We start from the raw sequence: 16371 nt of genomic DNA on the forward strand, positions 1-16371 counted from the left end.
CCTTTTTTTAGGTGGTACAGATGCTTGAAGCACTAGAACGTTAAAAGGCCTTCTTCCCTCACGGGTTCTATCCTGTCACATGTAGCCCTAATTGGCACCATACGTCATCCTCTTTCTTTCCTTCTGTAATGATAAAAAGATAGTCATTATATGATGACCAGATGAATATATTCTTTTTCGGCCGGAATTCTTTCATATCATATCACTTTTTCTTGATCGGGTGAAAAGTTTGGGTAACAGGAGATACAAACCTCAAACACAGCGACGATCACGTGCAAGGGTCCGGGGTGAGATTGATGTGACTAGAACAATGAGGAGGATCTTTCTCGAACCAACTCTATAAGAATGCTCATCTTATCCTCTAGAGAAAGTTGACTTACCCTATTACCTTGAAATCAATAATAACTAAGCTTTCACAGACATACAAACCAATGAGCACTTTGCGCAGTGTAACTAGTACTCAATCAGTCCCAGAAATCAGACTCAGTTGGTTCACCTCTTGCTCAAGGATCCTATGTAACCTGATATCTTCACCAGACACGATCGGACCAAACCCAGTGTCTTACCCCCCTCTTCAAACCCAACCTTTTGAGATTGACTTCTTTGTTACCTGTCTCTGTTCTTCCTCCCCTTTGTTTCTTCTACTCAATCTGATCCTCTGATATCTAACCCCCACAGCATTTCATCTGAAGCTTCACAAACGCGACACAAAAGTCATACATAATATGTCATTTCGAGGTTTCAGAGATAACACCCCCAAAACAGGGCCGACAAGACCTCAGAGAAGAGGTGACGCAAAAACTACCATCTACTTGTTCGTCCGCCAGAAGCCATAACTAGTAAAATGATGGTACTAACAAGTGGTGTCCTATAGACCACCAGATGGGAAAGTCCCTCCCCCCGATCCATTGGTAAGGAAAAATTGAAGACGGAATTCAGAAAGCAACCGCAGATACCTTGACTCTTCGCAAGCTCCAACTGAATTCCGAATACCCTCCTCGACCAGGATATGGAACTAAGGGAAAGCCAGTCGTCCTGTGGGCGAACTATTTTCATTCTATCCCGGATCCCAATCTAGTGCTCTACAGATACGCTATTGACGTGAGACCTTCTGTTTCTGGCAGGAAGCTGGCCCAAATCGTTAGGTTGGTCCTCGAGGCGCCAGAGGTCACTTCGATGACAGACAATCTAGTCACCGATTACAAGTCTACCATCATATCACGAGAAAGACTGCCGCTGGCCGATAATGCAATCATTGTACCCGTGTTTTACCGAAGTGAACTGGAGGATGAACCCGCCGAGGACGCTGCCCAGTATAGAGCCCGTATCCTGTACACCAATACTCTACGGGTATCGCAGTTGATAGAGTATCTGACGTCAACCAACTTTATCAGATATGATGAGAAACTCCCAATGATTCAAGCGCTGAATATTCTTCTGAATCACTACCCAATGACATATCCAGACCTTGTCTCACGTGGTGGAAATAGAGCTAATAGAACCTTTCCACTTAGCAACAAGGCCCCGCAGTCGGACAAGGCTCCTCTAATTGGCGGGCTAACAGCGATTCGTGGGTTCTTTTCGAGTGTTAGACTCGCCGCTGGTAGGGTCCTGGTTAACGTAAATGTTAGCCATGGGGCATTCTACAATAGCGGACGTCTGGTTGACTTGATCGATGCATTTCCAAAGGCAAATGGCAGGAGCCTGGGTGCCTTGAACGAATTTCTGAGTGGTATCCGGGGACGCACACTCCATCTACCCGAAAGAAGAAACCGAAGCGGCGAGCTTATCATCAGGCCTAAGACGATTTATTCTCTTGCTAGGTGCGGTGATGGCACGGAATTGCTACCGAATAGACCACCCGAGATACACTCATTTGGCGCGGGCTCTAAAGGTGTAAAATTCTGGCTAGAATCTCGCCAAGTGCCAGCACCCGGGTCTTTAGGATCGAGGAAAAAGAAGAGTCAGCAATCAGGACCCGTAGCATCACCAGCTGGACCCGCGAGGTTGATTAGCGTGTATGACTACTTTCTGGAGAGTGAGTTTGTATATGCGAATCGAGACGACATAGCTACTCAACTAACACATGGTGTCTAGCGTACAACATCCGCGACCAAAGACCAGATTTGCCTGTTATCAATATTGGTACACGGGCCAGCCCTACATACCAATTGGCACAGGAATTCGAGATACTTCCGGGCCAGATTCACAATGGAAAGTTGTCCTCCGCCCAGACACAAGGCATGATCAAATTTGCTGTACGACCGCCCTTACAGAATGCCTTGTCTATTGTCAGCCAAGGGGCGGATACTGTTGGGTTGAACCCTGGAAGAAATGTAATGCTGGTAAGTCATTATTATGGAATGATAGCTAGTAATAATCGTAACGTTTAACTCATATGGTAGACACGATTCGGTATATCTACGGCAAGGCTGGCTGATCACAGTCGAGGGGCGGGTCTTGGACCAACCAAATATTATGTACCGGGGAAAGTCCAGTGTAAAAACGCTCCCAGGATCCTGGAATTTGATCGACACTAAATTCAACGTTTCCGGCCAACGGCTGCGCAAATGGTCGTATCTTCTGCTCTCAGACAAGAAGGTGCAGGATACGTTCCCCGACTTGAAAAGCCTTCAGCCAGTTGTCAAGAAGCTCCAGGCTGCCCTTCTCGACACCGGTGTTCTGGTAGACGCGCCCATCCCCGGAAGAATAATCAGAGTGGATAAGGATGACACAGCGGACCTGGAAAATAGGCTCAAAGGAGCAGCCGACAAATTAGACCTCCTCTATATCATCTTTCCCGAGAAAGACAGCCGCTGGTACCCAGGAATTAAGCGGTTGTGCGAGGTGGAGTACGGATTGCAGACGATTTGCAGCGTTGGTCCTAGGCTGGTGGCAAAGGAAGGTCAACTGGTGGATCAATATGACAAGGCGCTCGATCAGTATATGAGGAATGTGGCAATGAAGTTCAACCTGAAGCTGGGAGGCACGAATCACGTTGTGGACAATCTTCGTCTGAGTATTATCAATGAAGATAAGACCATGATTGTTGGATTGGATGTAACGCATCCAACGGGGTCTTCGCAAGTCACTCCAGCCACTGCACCTAGCGTGGCAGCCATGGTTGCCAGCATCGACAAAAGACTTGGACAATGGCCTGCAACTATTCAGCTCCAGTCTCGTGGAGGAAAGGAGGAAATAGACAGCTTGGATGGTATGTTGAAGCGGCACCTCAGGCTATGGAAGCTCCTAGGAGGGCACGCGTCATTTCCCGAAAACATTATCGTCTTCCGTGACGGAATCTCGGAAGGTCAGTATACTAAGTGCTTGACCGAGGAGCTGCCCCTTATGCGAAAGGCCTGCCGAGAGGGTTATCCTAAGGAGATGCAAGAGAAGAACCTTCCGAAGTTCACCATTATCATTGTCAGTAAGCGGCATCATACGCGCTTTTACCCTACTGAAGTGCAAACTCCTGACAAGAACGGAAATACGCCACCATGTACGATCGTTGACCGATGCACCACAGACCCCCATTGCTTCAGTTTCTTTCTCCAGCCTCATTCTGCTATCCATGGAACTGCGCGCAACGCCTTCTATTTTGTGATTTTGGATGAAGTTTTCACCCAGCGATATAAAGGAAAGCTTCCCCCAAAATACAAGAACGTCGCTGAGATCGTGCAAGATCTGACTTTGAACTTGAGCTACCTAGTTGGGCGTGCCACAAAGGGCGTTAGAGTCTGTTGCCCTGCGCGATACGCCGACCTGGTCTGTGACCGAGCCCGATTCTATCTGAGTCGATTTTATGAACCATGGCCTGAGACCTCGTCGGTGGCCAGTGATGCTAGCACAGTGCTGGCGACAAACAAGGATGTTCTTTTGCATGAGAAGATCAGAAACACGATGTTTTACATCTAATGCTTGGAACGTTAGCACCAATAGGGCATTTACGAATTTTTGAACTATGGAATCGGATTCTTCAATGGCGCGCACTGGTCGGTGAAGTGTGAGCTGGGATAGTCAAGACCACAAAAAAAAAAAAAAAATTTCAAATTTCAAATAAAAAATAGAAAAGAAAAATCACCCATGGTACCCTCGAAGCATTGGATGGATGAGATTGAGCCTAAGCATTGATTATGAAGGCGGTTAACCGCGTGAACTGGAATTTCATAAATCATCGCAGATAACAAATTGCCTGTACGTATTGGACATAGTCCCGCGAACGAGAATTAGTAAATTGGCAGTTCAAGGACACATTCATACCCATATTATCACCTTCCGTTCCGAAAAAAGAAAGGAAGTAAAAAAGCAATACAAAAAAGAGGAAGCTACAAAATAGCCCCCCTAACCAAAAACCAAGCCCTGGCCTCCTCAATGCCCAAATAACTAACCAAAAGCATCCTCCCAAAAACATCCACATCGGCAGCCCTCGCCTCAGTAAGCACCCTCCCAAAATTCAACTCCCCAACAATAAAATGATCCTTCTCCATCCACGCCACCCCAAACTCCCCCGCATCCTGCGCCCCCCACAAATGCGCCGACAGATACCAGCTATGCACCAGCCCCAGTTTACTATCACAGACAAGATTCTTCTCCCCCTGGACCAGCCGAGAGAGCTGTATAAGATAGAAAGCGAAGAGTACGGTCCTGCGCGCGGATTCTTGGAAGATCCACGAGGTCCAGAAGTCTTGTTTGGCTTCTGGATTGGACGGGAGGATGGTGGGGGTGTTGGAGGGGTCGGGAAAGTAGATGCAAGACAGGAGGGTTAGGGCTGATGATTCGAGGTGGGGGATTAGGGAGATATTGGAGTTGGGGTCGGGGGAGAAGAAGAGCATGATTTGGTACAGGAGGAGAGCGTGTGTGTGGGAAAGGGTTTCTAGGGGTGTTGTCGGGACTGGGGATGTGAGGAGGGTTTGGATGTTGGTGTTTATTAGGGAGGTTATTAGGGGCCTGTTGAGGGAGTTCAGGGTTATGTGGAGGGCGCAACTTGAGTAGGCGTCTGCTATTCAATCAGTTTGTTTTTCTACTTGTTTTTTTTTTTTTTGTGTAAGAGGGGGAGGAGAAAAGGGTTGACTTGCCTTGCATGTGCTTGGGCATGCTATTTACGTAGAGTTGTTTATGAGACCAAGGGGTTTGGTTCTCTTGGATCATCATCTTGGGGACATCTTTGAGGACGTCGATGGCGAATTGGAGTCGGGATGCGATGATTGCTGAGAGAGGCATCGGGGGTCTTGCTACCGGAGCTGTCATTGCGTAGCTTGATCGAGGGATGAGGACGCCACTGTGAGGTTCCGATGATAGACATGGGGCGTGGAAGTCAATATAATCCCATTGTGGATCGAAGACATCGAACGGATGAGCAACAACAGGTGGGTCGGGTAGTTCAGGTATACTGAAGTCGGTCATACACGGGACACCCGCATCAAACGAGAACGGCGTGTCAACCGCCTGAGAAATCGACTCGACCATCTCGTCGATCAGCTCCTGTGGAATTGCCGGCTGTCGTCCCGGGTAAATGCATGGCGTATTCCTGGTAGCGCATCGAGAGCACGCCGGGAATGCCAGATCGCAGCGTCGCTTGGCGGTCTTGCACGCTTCGCATGATTTGCGTCGCGGTGGGGGGTTTCCTCGTTCGGCCAATAAGGGGTTCATGGTTATCACTCTGGTATCTGTTCTGCGGACTTCCGCTGCCTAGGTGGGAGAAAAAAGAACTGATCTTACATTTGTTGCGAAAGATATCGCTTGATGTGGGTCTGGGGGCGGAATTCCGCAAGCTAGTGTTGTGTTCAGCCAATTGGAGACGGCGCCGATGATTAGGGTTACGGACTGGGTGGAACTCCGCTCCAGACCATAGAATAGCCTCGTCTGCCTATGGAACCAGAGCTGTATATAAAGCTGTCAACATTTGATGGATAGCTCAGAACAACAACACAGTCTTCTCATTCTTAATAATAAATCCACCTCAACTATCAATCTATTCAAACAATCACAGCATAACCACCACATTACATCAAACAATGTCCACCTCCACCTTTTTCGTCTGCGGTGCCACCGGTACCCAAGGCGGCGCCGTGATCAACCACCTCCTCAAGGCTGGCGCCGAAGTCCACGCCATAACCCGCAACCTAGATACCCCGGCGGCCCAAAACCTTCAATCCCGCGGGGTTCACCTCACCCAAGGCGACTTTACCGACTTAGAAACCTTCAAACAAAGTATGAAGGGCTGCACCGCGCTCTTCCTCAACCTAATGCCCGACCTACGCATCCCAAACAGCGAAGTCCACCAGGCCGAAAACATCCTATCTGCCGCCAAAGAAGCGGGAATAAAACACGTCATCTACTCTAGTGGGTTCTCCGTCAACGAGCCCCAACGCCTAAAGAACTGGGACCCGAACAGTTTCGTGGCGAAGATTCTACTTAACAAACAAACTGTCGAGGGTAAAGTGAGAACAGCTGGATTCGAGTACTGGACTATCTTACGACCTGGTAACTTCATGGCGAATTACCTGCAACCCCTTGTTCGGATGTATCCCGGGTTTGTTGAGGCCGGCGTCTGGACTACGGCTCTGCTGCCTGAGACAAAACTTCCGATGGTGGATCACAATGATATCGGAGCCTTCGGAGCTGCGGCACTGTTTGATCCTGCGAGATTCCATGAGAAGGAGATTGAGATTGCTTCCGAGTTCCTGCATGTGGAGGATGTGACGAAAGCACTGTCGCGCGCGACTGGCCGGGATCTTAAGGCGGTCTTTTTGTCCCAGGAAGAGGTGGAAAAGCAAGCTACACAGAATCCGTTTATTGGGGGCCAGTTGCTGGCGCGCGATATGGCGCAGTTTGTAGATCTGGAGGAAGTGAGAGCTTGGAAACTGCCTCTGGGGACGTTTGAGAAGTTTTTGGAGAGGGAGAAGGAGATGGTTAATGCGACTTGGTCTGCTTAGGGTGGATTGGGTCGTTATTCGGGCTCATATTCTGAGTTATTTATCAATCCATTTTTTCATTTTGTTGTTGCCTTAGCCCTGTGAAGAATATATCGAGTTTCTTTACGTCTAATGATCCCTGAAGATAGTAGTAGTGCATCTCAGTAGCTCCTTTTTATTGCCCTACATCAATTAACTGTTTCCCAAGTAGAGAAACCATATGACCGGTCTCAGCCCTCAAGCCAGTGACTTTTCACTATTGAACGACCGTGGATACCCATGATGTAGGGCTACGAGCCTACGTCACTCTTGAGCCTTGAATAACTGCTCCTAGGACATATCTCGCACCAATATTAGCAACAGCAGCATGGCTATGTTCGCTGTGGATTATTATGCAACTTATGACTGGTTTCCCTCAATTATTTATCCTGGAGGTGATTTCTCGAGAGGAACGATGGATATTTCGCAGCATGTCGCCTGGCAGCATGATCCACCTTCCCAATGAGGTTAGCGGGAATGGAACATGCAAGTCAGGAATGCAACAAACGAACAGAAAGTAACTTCACAACCATTTCATCCGATCAACTTCCATTTCCAAAACAGTCACAATGTTTATTAGAGCTCGGGCTGCTCGATGTAGAAATCATCTCGTACCATCAATTAATTGGGCAGTGACACCCTTGAACTCCTCTTTGATCTCACGAACTTTCTCCACTTCTCGCGTCTTTACCCGCCATTCCGCGGGAAGCTCTGAACTGTTTGAGTATACATCTGGAAGATGGATGTTTGTAACTTCTATAATATACCCTGGACTAGTTCTTATGTCTGATACTTGATTGGTAACGGCCGACAGCTACAATGAAGCTGTGAGACTTGCGGAACGACGACGCGTCTTCGACGTCCCTGAATTGAAGCGCCTTGCTGCCGAGTCGATCAACCAAGGCGCAAATGATGTCGCTCGCTTTGAGAAGCTTGCTGAAGGGGGATTCAACCGCATCTTTCTAGTGACAATGAAGGATGGATCCCAACTCATCGCCCGTATCCCGTATCCCGTTACGGAGCCGAAATACTTCGTGGTAGCCAGTGAAGTTGCGACTTTGGATTACCTTCGTCTACATGATATTCCCGTGCCCAAGGTCTTTGGCTACTCGGCCACATCAGATAATGCGGCAGGCACAGAATATATCTTTATGGAATATATCCGTGGACGAGACTTGGGTGACCTGTGGTTCGACTTGTCTGAAGATGCTTGTTCCACAATTATCAAAAACATTGTCGACCTGGAAGCTCGCCTTTTCAGATTACGATTTCCTGCTAGTGGGAGCCTTTACTATACGACGGATCTGCACTCTAAAATCGATAAACCACCGGTGCTGATAGAAGATCCGCCGAGCAATGGCCGCTTCAGTATCGGTCCCGACACTACCTTACGAATGTGGTTTGGGAAAAGATGCGAACTGCAAGTCGACCGTGGCCCGTGTATGTTCCTTCCCTAGTTTCCTAAACCCCTATTATCTAAAGTCCCGGACTGGACGAGATTCACTGATAAGCTGTAGATGAGACTGCGGAAGCGGCTCTGACCGCGGGCGCCAAAAAGGAGCTTACCGCCTTAGCTAGGTTCGGTAAGCCACTGCAACCTCTTCAGCCTATCTATAGAGAGCTGTACAAGTATCGGAAAGTGTCACATCTGGACCATATGAAAAACTTGGAAAACTACCTACGTGTCGCGCCTCATCTAGTGCCGGAGAACCTCAAATTCCTTTGCCAGCCTACAATCAGACACCCCGACTTGCAACCGAATAATATCTTAGTTTCCGATGATCTTAGAATTACTGGTTTAATAGATTGGCAGCATTGCTCTATTCTACCACTCTTTCTCCAGTGTGGTTTCCCAGAGAGTATACAGAATTACGGAGACGAGGTTTCTGAATCTCTTGACACGCCTAAGTTACCAGATGACTTCGATAGTCTGGATGAAAGCAACCGGTCTGAACAGCTAGAGATCCTCCGAAGACGGCATATCCATTACTTTTACGCGTGGTATTCTGCAAAGTTGAATTCTGTTCATGGTATTGCTTTGGACCACGATTTAAGCATTCTCAAGCGCAAGATCTTCGATCACGCGAGCAAGCCATGGGAAGGGGACAGTGTGTCGCTGAAGGCGGATCTCGTTTATTTAGCGCAGAACTGGAGCAAACTGTCCAATCCATCGTCCGGCACTAATGCAGGTGTCTGCCCATTAGAGTATCCGCCCGAGGAGGCAAGCGAATGTTTGAATCTTAATGCTGAGCAAATCGAATCAGATGAAGAGCTACAGATCTTCAGGAACTATGTTGGAGTGGGGCCAGATGGGTGGGTGCCGTCGGACCGATATGTCGAATCCAAGCAACGTGAAATGAAATTGAAGGAACTTGCGCTCGAGGCAACTGAGTCGGAAGAGGACCGCGCTAAGATATCTGAGAATTGGATGTTCAACGATTACGACGAGGAGATATATAGGTAGCTGCACGATACATATTAGGTGTTTTTACGTGGAGTTATGCGGGGTGTCAGTTGTTCGATCACACCACGATCGTCCATGTGTTCGGAACGGCTTCATTCTACACCTAGTACCAAACTGGGTTGTGGACTAAGCTTAGCAAACCGGTCGACAGATTGATCGGTAAGGTAGCTGCAGGGCTTCATTGACTTACAGAAACGGATTCCCTCCTATCTAAGCACATGTATGCGAGCGTTGCAAATGATATTTCCTTCCGCAGGGTCTGCCTCAGTTCTCAGCTATAACCACAATGTATATATTGTACTTGATTAGAACGTCACCACCAATCTAGTTCTTGTTCCTGACATAACTTTCCAGAATGAGGATCAGCGCACTAGCCTACAGTCTGGTCCTTAGTTTTAAAACTAAGGTTCATATGACCATGCGACGAGAAACAGGGTCTCACAACCAACACAAGTCTCCTCGAAACAGCATACACCTCATTCCAACTCATGAATACGGTTTGATGCGTGAGCTTGGCTCTTTAATATGGCGGGATGATGACCGCATTTCTCTACGGCTTAATCAACTATGTCTTGAAGATCTATTCTAGATGAGTGGATACCATGAGCATGTCCTGCAGGTACTGCTATAAAGTAAACCCCCACCTTCGGTCCTCGAATCCGGACGCGATAAGGTTCGGGCCTTGATTGCAAGGCACTCTCATTACTTGACTGTTCATAGTAGTTGAGATATGGTATAGACCACTGTAGGTTATCTTTCCAAGAGGGGGGGGGGGGGGGGAGGGAAGGTGAACGACGACGCATTGTTCTGCAGAAGAACTTTAAGTGTAGTACCTATGTATGATAAGTGGGACCGCGTATGTTTCATAAAACTACTTGTCTTATTGGCTAGGATAGTAAGTAGAGGGCTTTATTTCCGTGTCGGTGGTGCTATAGTCATGGTTTTCATGAAGTGGAAGAGTGGTGTATTATCCTATATTAAGTCACATTAGATATTTGAGTGTTTGTTCTATATGTGAGTTGTCTTTGATACGTTTCAACGTAGCCCTCCAAGCCCTGGTATAAGTATCCAAGGTGTATGACTTGCCCACTTCTGTGTTATTCTATATTTAGACCATCGCAAGCGACTGTCAGAAGATGCACGAGATGTAGGTAACCTCAATGTAGCCTCAGCTGTATATCAAGAATGTACAGCACCTGGCCTTGACCCGACAGTTCTTGGCTCACTGTTCGGATGGGGTTTCAACCTTGTTTCTGAGGGGTCATAAATTGAAACCTGCCTGTTGTTGCATATTCAGAAGCCCCAAATCTGAAACAATTGACGAATTGCCGACAATATAGCTGTCGAAAAAGTGCTCACTGGCATATCGAATAAGTTCAATACAGAGTCAAAACTTAAATGAAAAGCCAGTCATGATCCAGGTCTCCAATGTCAAAAATCCATTGTGTGGAGGACTCCTGTTTGTCGGTCTTTTGCCAGTAAGACTGCAATGCCTTGGCTGCATTGACCACGTTTAAACAGTTCGTGTCCATCCAGAAGTTCTCCAAGGAAGTGATTAGAAAGTCACGCTGGGCCTGCGACCGGCATTCGAGGCCAGCTACGAATATCGGCCAAAGAACACATTTTAATAACCTCCTGTCGTCTCTTAACGCATCAATGACGCCTATTAACTCAGAGACGAGCTCCTCTTGTGGGGTAGTCACACCGAGGAGAGCATCCAAGACACGCTGACCATAGATGAGAGCCCCTAGTTTGTATGACTGTGCCAGTTTGCAGAGGTTGGTTAGATATCGCGACGAGGTCTTCTGTGACTCGGGTAGATTCGAAGCCCAGGTGTAACAATCAAATTTCTGTATTAGATCAAGCACGCTTGTTATATCTTGCATGTGCGTGTTACTGGTTGTAGAAGTCGGTGGCTGGGGCTCGACCATACCGTCCCGATAGGCTGAAAGACATTGGACGGCATGTAATAAGTACTCGGGACACCCAATGAATGATTGTTCAACTGTTTCGTGGAGTAAGGATTCTGGATGGTCTAATGAGGTGCAACCAGATAGTAATTTTGGACGGACAAAAGTTGCTCCAAGGGTCTCAATCCTGAATAACAAAACAGTTAGCTAGGATATATATATAGCCTTACCTACATAAGGGCTAATACATACACATGAATTTGTTTGATGATGAACTTTCTTATTTGCTCCACAGTTCGTCCTGGATCCTGGGGCTTTCCAGCTTGCAACTTATGTAATTGACCGTTGGTAATCAGCCTCTTAGCGCCCTCAAGGTGGAAATTCCATTTGTCGCTTCCGGACTCTAGAAGATCTAAGAAAATAAGAAGGAAAATTGAAGCTACTGTGGTGTCCTGCTCAGATATTGTCGGATTGTTCAAAGCGTGCGTCAGCCCTTGTATAGCTTGGTGTTTGAATACCAGCGCATCTTGGTGAATCTGCAGGAGGTCTGGGGAAGACCCCACTACAGCATTCTCGAAGGAATAACCGGAATGGGCCCTGTGGCGTGCCGCGAGGGCGAGGACCGCCTTCATTAGTACTGAATTATTCACAGCCAGAGATATAAGCCTTCTAAAGGGATTCTCCTCGCTGTCATATACGATGAATACTTTGCATATTTGATCGTTGTCTGGACGTATACATTAGCTTCAAGGGACGTTGTAGTTGCTTGCAGTCGCGAATAGAAGGTAATGTACTCACAATAGTCGAGGTAATACCTGGATGTCCGATCCAAGTTTGAGATAGGACCAGCCTCCAAAGCCAATGATAGGCTCGCTCCATCATCAACAGTATCTGAGCATGACAAGGGACTGTAATTAGCATCCAGACTAATCCATTTTCATATTGAATCGGGGGCATAAGAACCCCGGAGACCCGCATGAGGCGCAGTTTTACGTTGCGTGGAGATCTCACCAGTATGGTCATTCTGATCGCGTCTAACTAAAACAGACGATATTACCTTACTACCTTTTTTCCTTGGAACCCGATCCAACGTTGCCAAGGCTGCCGAGGGTGCTGACGCATCCTTCACCGTTAAACCCTGCAGCCTGCCTCGAATAGCCACGCCTTTGACCCATCTGAGGGGCCTCTTATCATAGCATTCTAGTCCAGCTTTCAGACATTTCTTGCAGGGAGTTTGTGATTGGTCACATTGGATACGCCGGCGCCGGCATGTATAACAAGGGTCGTACATTGTGCATCTCAATGTGGCGGTACACAAGGGGGTGAACAATGTGGCGAGAGCTCCATCGGGTGACTAGTGCCAGCTATTTCGAATATGCATCATGATGAAGAGCCAGAATTGAAGGTTAGCTTCACAGTTTAGCCCCGCTGGAGAATGCAGCATACATGGAACACAAACAAACTATGGTGCATCAACAGCGGACGTTAGAATAAAGTTTGAGGGGCGCCCTGTGTGATGAGCTCACTTTAATCGGCGCAGAGCCGCTAACCCTTTCAGGCAATGGATGCCCTGTTTCAGCTTCTCCATCAGTCACATGATACGCAGGAACTGTTGGGCCTTGGGAAAGACTGCTTAAATGAGGAAATAATATGGGGTCTTCCATCCCTTTTAGGCATCGTTCAGGGTCCTCTGTGAGCGATTCTGTGTGGAACCCCGCGCTAAAATTGACTGCCCTATACTAAACTTTATATTTGGACGAGTTACGAAGGGCATGATCTGCATAAAAACCGGCTAATACCAAGCATATGCAGCTAAATTTAACTGTGCCGCATTTAGTATGAGAGGTTTTCTAGTAGTGACCCTCAGGATATTTGAATATAATCTTCGAAACTTTGCCTTTGTGGGTGAGAGACCAATGAAAACGAACAACAAGCATTCCAGAAACGGTATATCTCAATATGTACAGGAGAAAGAATCCGTGACATTATTTCATGATTGGGACAGAAGGGACTTGAACGCTTTAAGTAAATCATTCTTCAAGTCCTCCCAGTTTTCCAATCCCACACTCAGTCTCAAGAGCTTCCGGTCTACTCTAGAGTCGGACAGTGCTCTCCATTCAATCAAGGACTCAACACCACCAAGGCTGGTTGCATGCTGAAAGAGGTGCAACTTGCTTGGCAGGACCCGTGCGAAATCTTCGCTCTGCAGAACAATCGAGAAAACAGGACCAAAGCCGTTCGGCATCTGTTTCCGTACCCAAAGTTCATCCTGCAAGCTGGCATGGTGAATCTTTTGGAGAATGCTCTGGATAATTTGTTCTTCACTACCTGGAGCTGGATTCTGGGCGTTCAATCCTTCGTTCAACCATGAGATTAATCTCTCGGAGCTCTTGCTTGCGCGCTCTACACGGACTTCCAAGGTACGCAGACTGCGCAGACCAAGCCAAGCTTCTAAATTGCCGATGACGCTTCCAAACGCAAGTCTATCCTCGAAAAGCTTCTTGGTCCAGTCCTGACGCTTTGTCGCAAGAACACCACAGAGAAGGTCACTGTGGCCGCCAAAATACTTGGAACCGGAATGCATCACAATATCAGCACCCCACTGGAAGGGATCTTGTAAGCTTGGAGGAGCAAAGGTGCTATCGACAATGAGATAGGCACCTCTCGAGTGAGCCTTTTGGGCAAATTCCTCGATGCTGAAAGCTGTTCCCAGAGGGTTGACAGGGGTTTCTAGCAGAATCACATCTCCCTCTTCTAAGCTCTCTGCGGGGCAGTGAAGGTCTAGTTTCTGGAGTCCGGACAGGCGTGAGAGGACACCGATAACTTCATGGCTACCATGATAACCTTCGCCGATTGAGATGCGGCGGGGGTTCAGAAGTACTAAAGCGGCGGTCAGAGCTGCTAAGCCGGTAGAGTAGCAGATGGCATTCCCGCCGATGAGTGATGAAAGAACAGCTTCGAAGCGAGTTGCATTTGGGGCAAACTCTCGAGAGTATACATAGTTCTTTCCGTCGAACTCATCCTAGGAGAGCGTTAATGAAGTGTTTCGAATAGCTATCTAATGATAACAGTGTAACATACCACAGGGTCCACAGATGGCAGGAGGTCGTTCGGATCACTGGGAAACCTATATGTTGTAGACAAATGAATTGGAGGCGCAACATCCGTGACGAGGTTGAGCGGGTCGTCGGCGTGCAATGCTCGAGTAGAGCGATGAGTATCGTTTGAAGGAGACATGATGCCGCAGTAGTGAATTGTAACCTTGAAATGGAAAAGAAATGCTCGAAGAAGCCAGAATGATGGAAGACCATGTGGAGGGGTCGCCTTTATAGATGATTGTCTGCAACCGGATAATCCACTACCAGTTTAGTGGCCCAAGTGGGGTCCACTCCCGCGACTTTCCTGAAACTGATGGATTACTAGTATATCATTGGTGAATCATTGTCAAAATGCCCCACTACCATAAACTTCCCAAAAGAGACACGCTAATTCTAGTAGATTTTTTGACATTCGGCGTCCATCCGAAGTGTTTGCCATCATTCGACGAGCAACTTCTCTTCTAAGCAGTGAGTCGCCGTGGACCAGTTGAATTTTCACGGAAACCTTTTTACATGATCGATTTCTGAGTCAACAGAGCCCTATGACTAGCATCTCAAGCTGCTCGGCCTTGTAGACCAATCAGGATGCGTGCAATTCTAATTCGGGCTTAACCCTCGATCCACCCCGTTAAGATATAATCTTATCATCTTATGTACCTTAATTCTAAACTTCGGATCCGATTGCCCTTTGGGTGTGTCAGGTGATGACTCACGCCATTCAACATGGAATATAAAAGCACCCAGATCCCTCTGTAGTGTAGCTAGCATTTCAAATCAATTCTCACTTCCGTCTAGACCTCTCTTTTCCCCTTACCACATAATTGCACAGAAACCATGTATCTCCGCGCAATCCACGCAGAAACATCGATCAAAGCTCTCTTTGAGCTGATCCAAAAGAACCCTCTTGGTGTACTCACCACTGCCATTCCGTCCACCACACAACACTTTTTACAGTCTAGCCATATCCCATGGGTACTGGACATTATTTCAGATGATCCCGATGCGCCAGTGAAAGGCCGACTGCGCGGTCATATGGCCCGCCAAAACCCCCACAGCAAGACTTTCATCGAAGCTCTGAACGACGCGGGCTTACCCTCCGCTTCGCCGTTACAGCAAGAAGTTCAAGTTCTCTTCACGGCCAATCCGCACCACTATGTGACCCCCAAATTCTACACCGAGACTAAGCCTGCCACGGCAAAGGTGGTCCCCACCTGGAACTACGCCGCTGTCCAGGTTTATGGCCAGGCCAAGATCTACCACGACAGTTCTGCTCCTGAGACCTCCGAATATCTCCAGAAGCAGATTCAAGATCTCTCCGAGCTTTGCGAAACATCCGTCATGGGCTACACTGGAGAGGGAGGCCGACCGGATTCTTGGAAGGTGGCTGAGGCCCCTGAGCGATATATTGACATCATGAAAAAGAATATCATTGGTATTGAGATCACCATTGAGGATATTGGTGGTAAATTCAAGATGAGCCAGGAATCGACCAAGGGAGACCGGGAGGGTGTGATTCAGGGATTTGAGAACCTTGGAACAGAGCTTGGTCGGGACGTGGCGGCACTAGTTCGCGAGAGGGGGGAGATGAAGGATGCAGCCAAGAAATAAACCCCTATCATGTTGTTTAGAGAACTAGAACAATACCCTTAGAATAGTTGTTATGAAGAGCACGTTTCAGTGATACTGGTACTTCAATGAAAGGAGTGGTCGATAGACCCCGATGTGAGATAAATTGAAGCTTATCAAAAGCGATATGGTAGGTGTGACATTGCATTTGGCTGTCATGTCATGCTCAAACAAAAGCCATGTACTAAAGTAGTCTCTACACCTATCTGTGGGAGTACTGGATCACTGACGTTGTTAAAATGGAGTGCGCTGTTGCCAATCCTACCGACACCAATTGCTTTTAAGCAGCTTTTTGGCAGTCTCAAGGTTTCAGAGGACAC

At 47.6% G+C, this 16371-nt stretch overlaps 7 protein-coding genes across 7 annotated transcripts; 4 read left to right on the plus strand and 3 right to left on the minus strand.

Annotated features, from left to right (window-relative positions):
* Positions 1-725: 725 nt before the first annotated feature.
* On the plus strand, positions 726-3915 carry BDV27DRAFT_155977 (ribonuclease H-like domain-containing protein; the record flags this gene model as incomplete). Its single annotated transcript, XM_032072244.1, has 5 exons — positions 726-814; positions 875-911; positions 973-2038; positions 2098-2345; positions 2452-3915. 5 exons carry the CDS (start codon positions 726-728, stop codon positions 3913-3915), a joined length of 2904 nt encoding a protein of 967 aa, XP_031929444.1.
* Positions 3916-4139: 224 nt separating this feature from the next.
* On the minus strand, positions 4140-5649 carry BDV27DRAFT_170947 (Zn(II)2Cys6 transcription factor domain-containing protein; the record flags this gene model as incomplete). The annotated part of the gene is made up of 2 exons (XM_032075464.1): positions 4140-4983; positions 5072-5649. The coding sequence occupies 2 exons, from the start codon at positions 5647-5649 to the stop codon at positions 4326-4328; spliced, it is 1236 nt and encodes a 411-aa protein (XP_031929445.1). The 3' UTR covers positions 4140-4325.
* A 365-nt stretch (positions 5650-6014) lies between these two features.
* On the plus strand, positions 6015-6977 carry BDV27DRAFT_170950 (NmrA/HSCARG family protein; the record flags this gene model as incomplete). The annotated part of the gene is made up of 1 exon (XM_032075465.1): positions 6015-6977. One exon carries the CDS (start codon positions 6015-6017, stop codon positions 6933-6935), a length of 921 nt encoding a protein of 306 aa, XP_031929446.1. The 3' UTR covers positions 6936-6977.
* Positions 6978-7522: 545 nt separating this feature from the next.
* BDV27DRAFT_170952 (phosphotransferase family protein) lies at positions 7523-9751 on the plus strand (the record flags this gene model as incomplete). Its single annotated transcript, XM_032075466.1, has 3 exons — positions 7523-7698; positions 7768-8393; positions 8471-9751. 3 exons carry the CDS (start codon positions 7523-7525, stop codon positions 9415-9417), a joined length of 1749 nt encoding a protein of 582 aa, XP_031929447.1. The 3' UTR covers positions 9418-9751.
* A 607-nt stretch (positions 9752-10358) lies between these two features.
* On the minus strand, positions 10359-12805 carry BDV27DRAFT_125360 (Zn(II)2Cys6 transcription factor). The gene is made up of 4 exons (XM_032066303.1): positions 12339-12805; positions 12126-12218; positions 11580-12054; positions 10359-11514 (listed from the first exon to the last, which is right to left on the minus strand). The coding sequence occupies exons 1-4, from the start codon at positions 12616-12618 to the stop codon at positions 10812-10814; spliced, it is 1551 nt and encodes a 516-aa protein (XP_031929448.1). The 5' UTR covers positions 12619-12805; the 3' UTR covers positions 10359-10811.
* A 426-nt stretch (positions 12806-13231) lies between these two features.
* BDV27DRAFT_125361 (putative transsulfuration enzyme family protein) lies at positions 13232-14730 on the minus strand. Its single transcript, XM_032066304.1, has 2 exons — positions 14409-14730; positions 13232-14349 (listed from the first exon to the last, which is right to left on the minus strand). The coding sequence occupies exons 1-2, from the start codon at positions 14562-14564 to the stop codon at positions 13318-13320; spliced, it is 1188 nt and encodes a 395-aa protein (XP_031929449.1). The 5' UTR covers positions 14565-14730; the 3' UTR covers positions 13232-13317.
* Positions 14731-15141: 411 nt separating this feature from the next.
* BDV27DRAFT_125362 (FMN-binding negative transcriptional regulator) lies at positions 15142-16229 on the plus strand. The gene has a single exon (XM_032066305.1). It carries the CDS (start codon positions 15260-15262, stop codon positions 16031-16033), a length of 774 nt encoding a protein of 257 aa, XP_031929450.1. The 5' UTR covers positions 15142-15259; the 3' UTR covers positions 16034-16229.
* The last annotated feature ends 142 nt before the right edge of the window (positions 16230-16371 follow it).

The sequence above is a fragment of the Aspergillus caelatus genome (genome assembly GCF_009193585.1).
Source record: "Aspergillus caelatus strain CBS 763.97 unplaced genomic scaffold BDV27scaffold_52, whole genome shotgun sequence".
Classification (NCBI taxonomy): Eukaryota; Fungi; Ascomycota; class Eurotiomycetes; order Eurotiales; family Aspergillaceae; genus Aspergillus; species Aspergillus caelatus.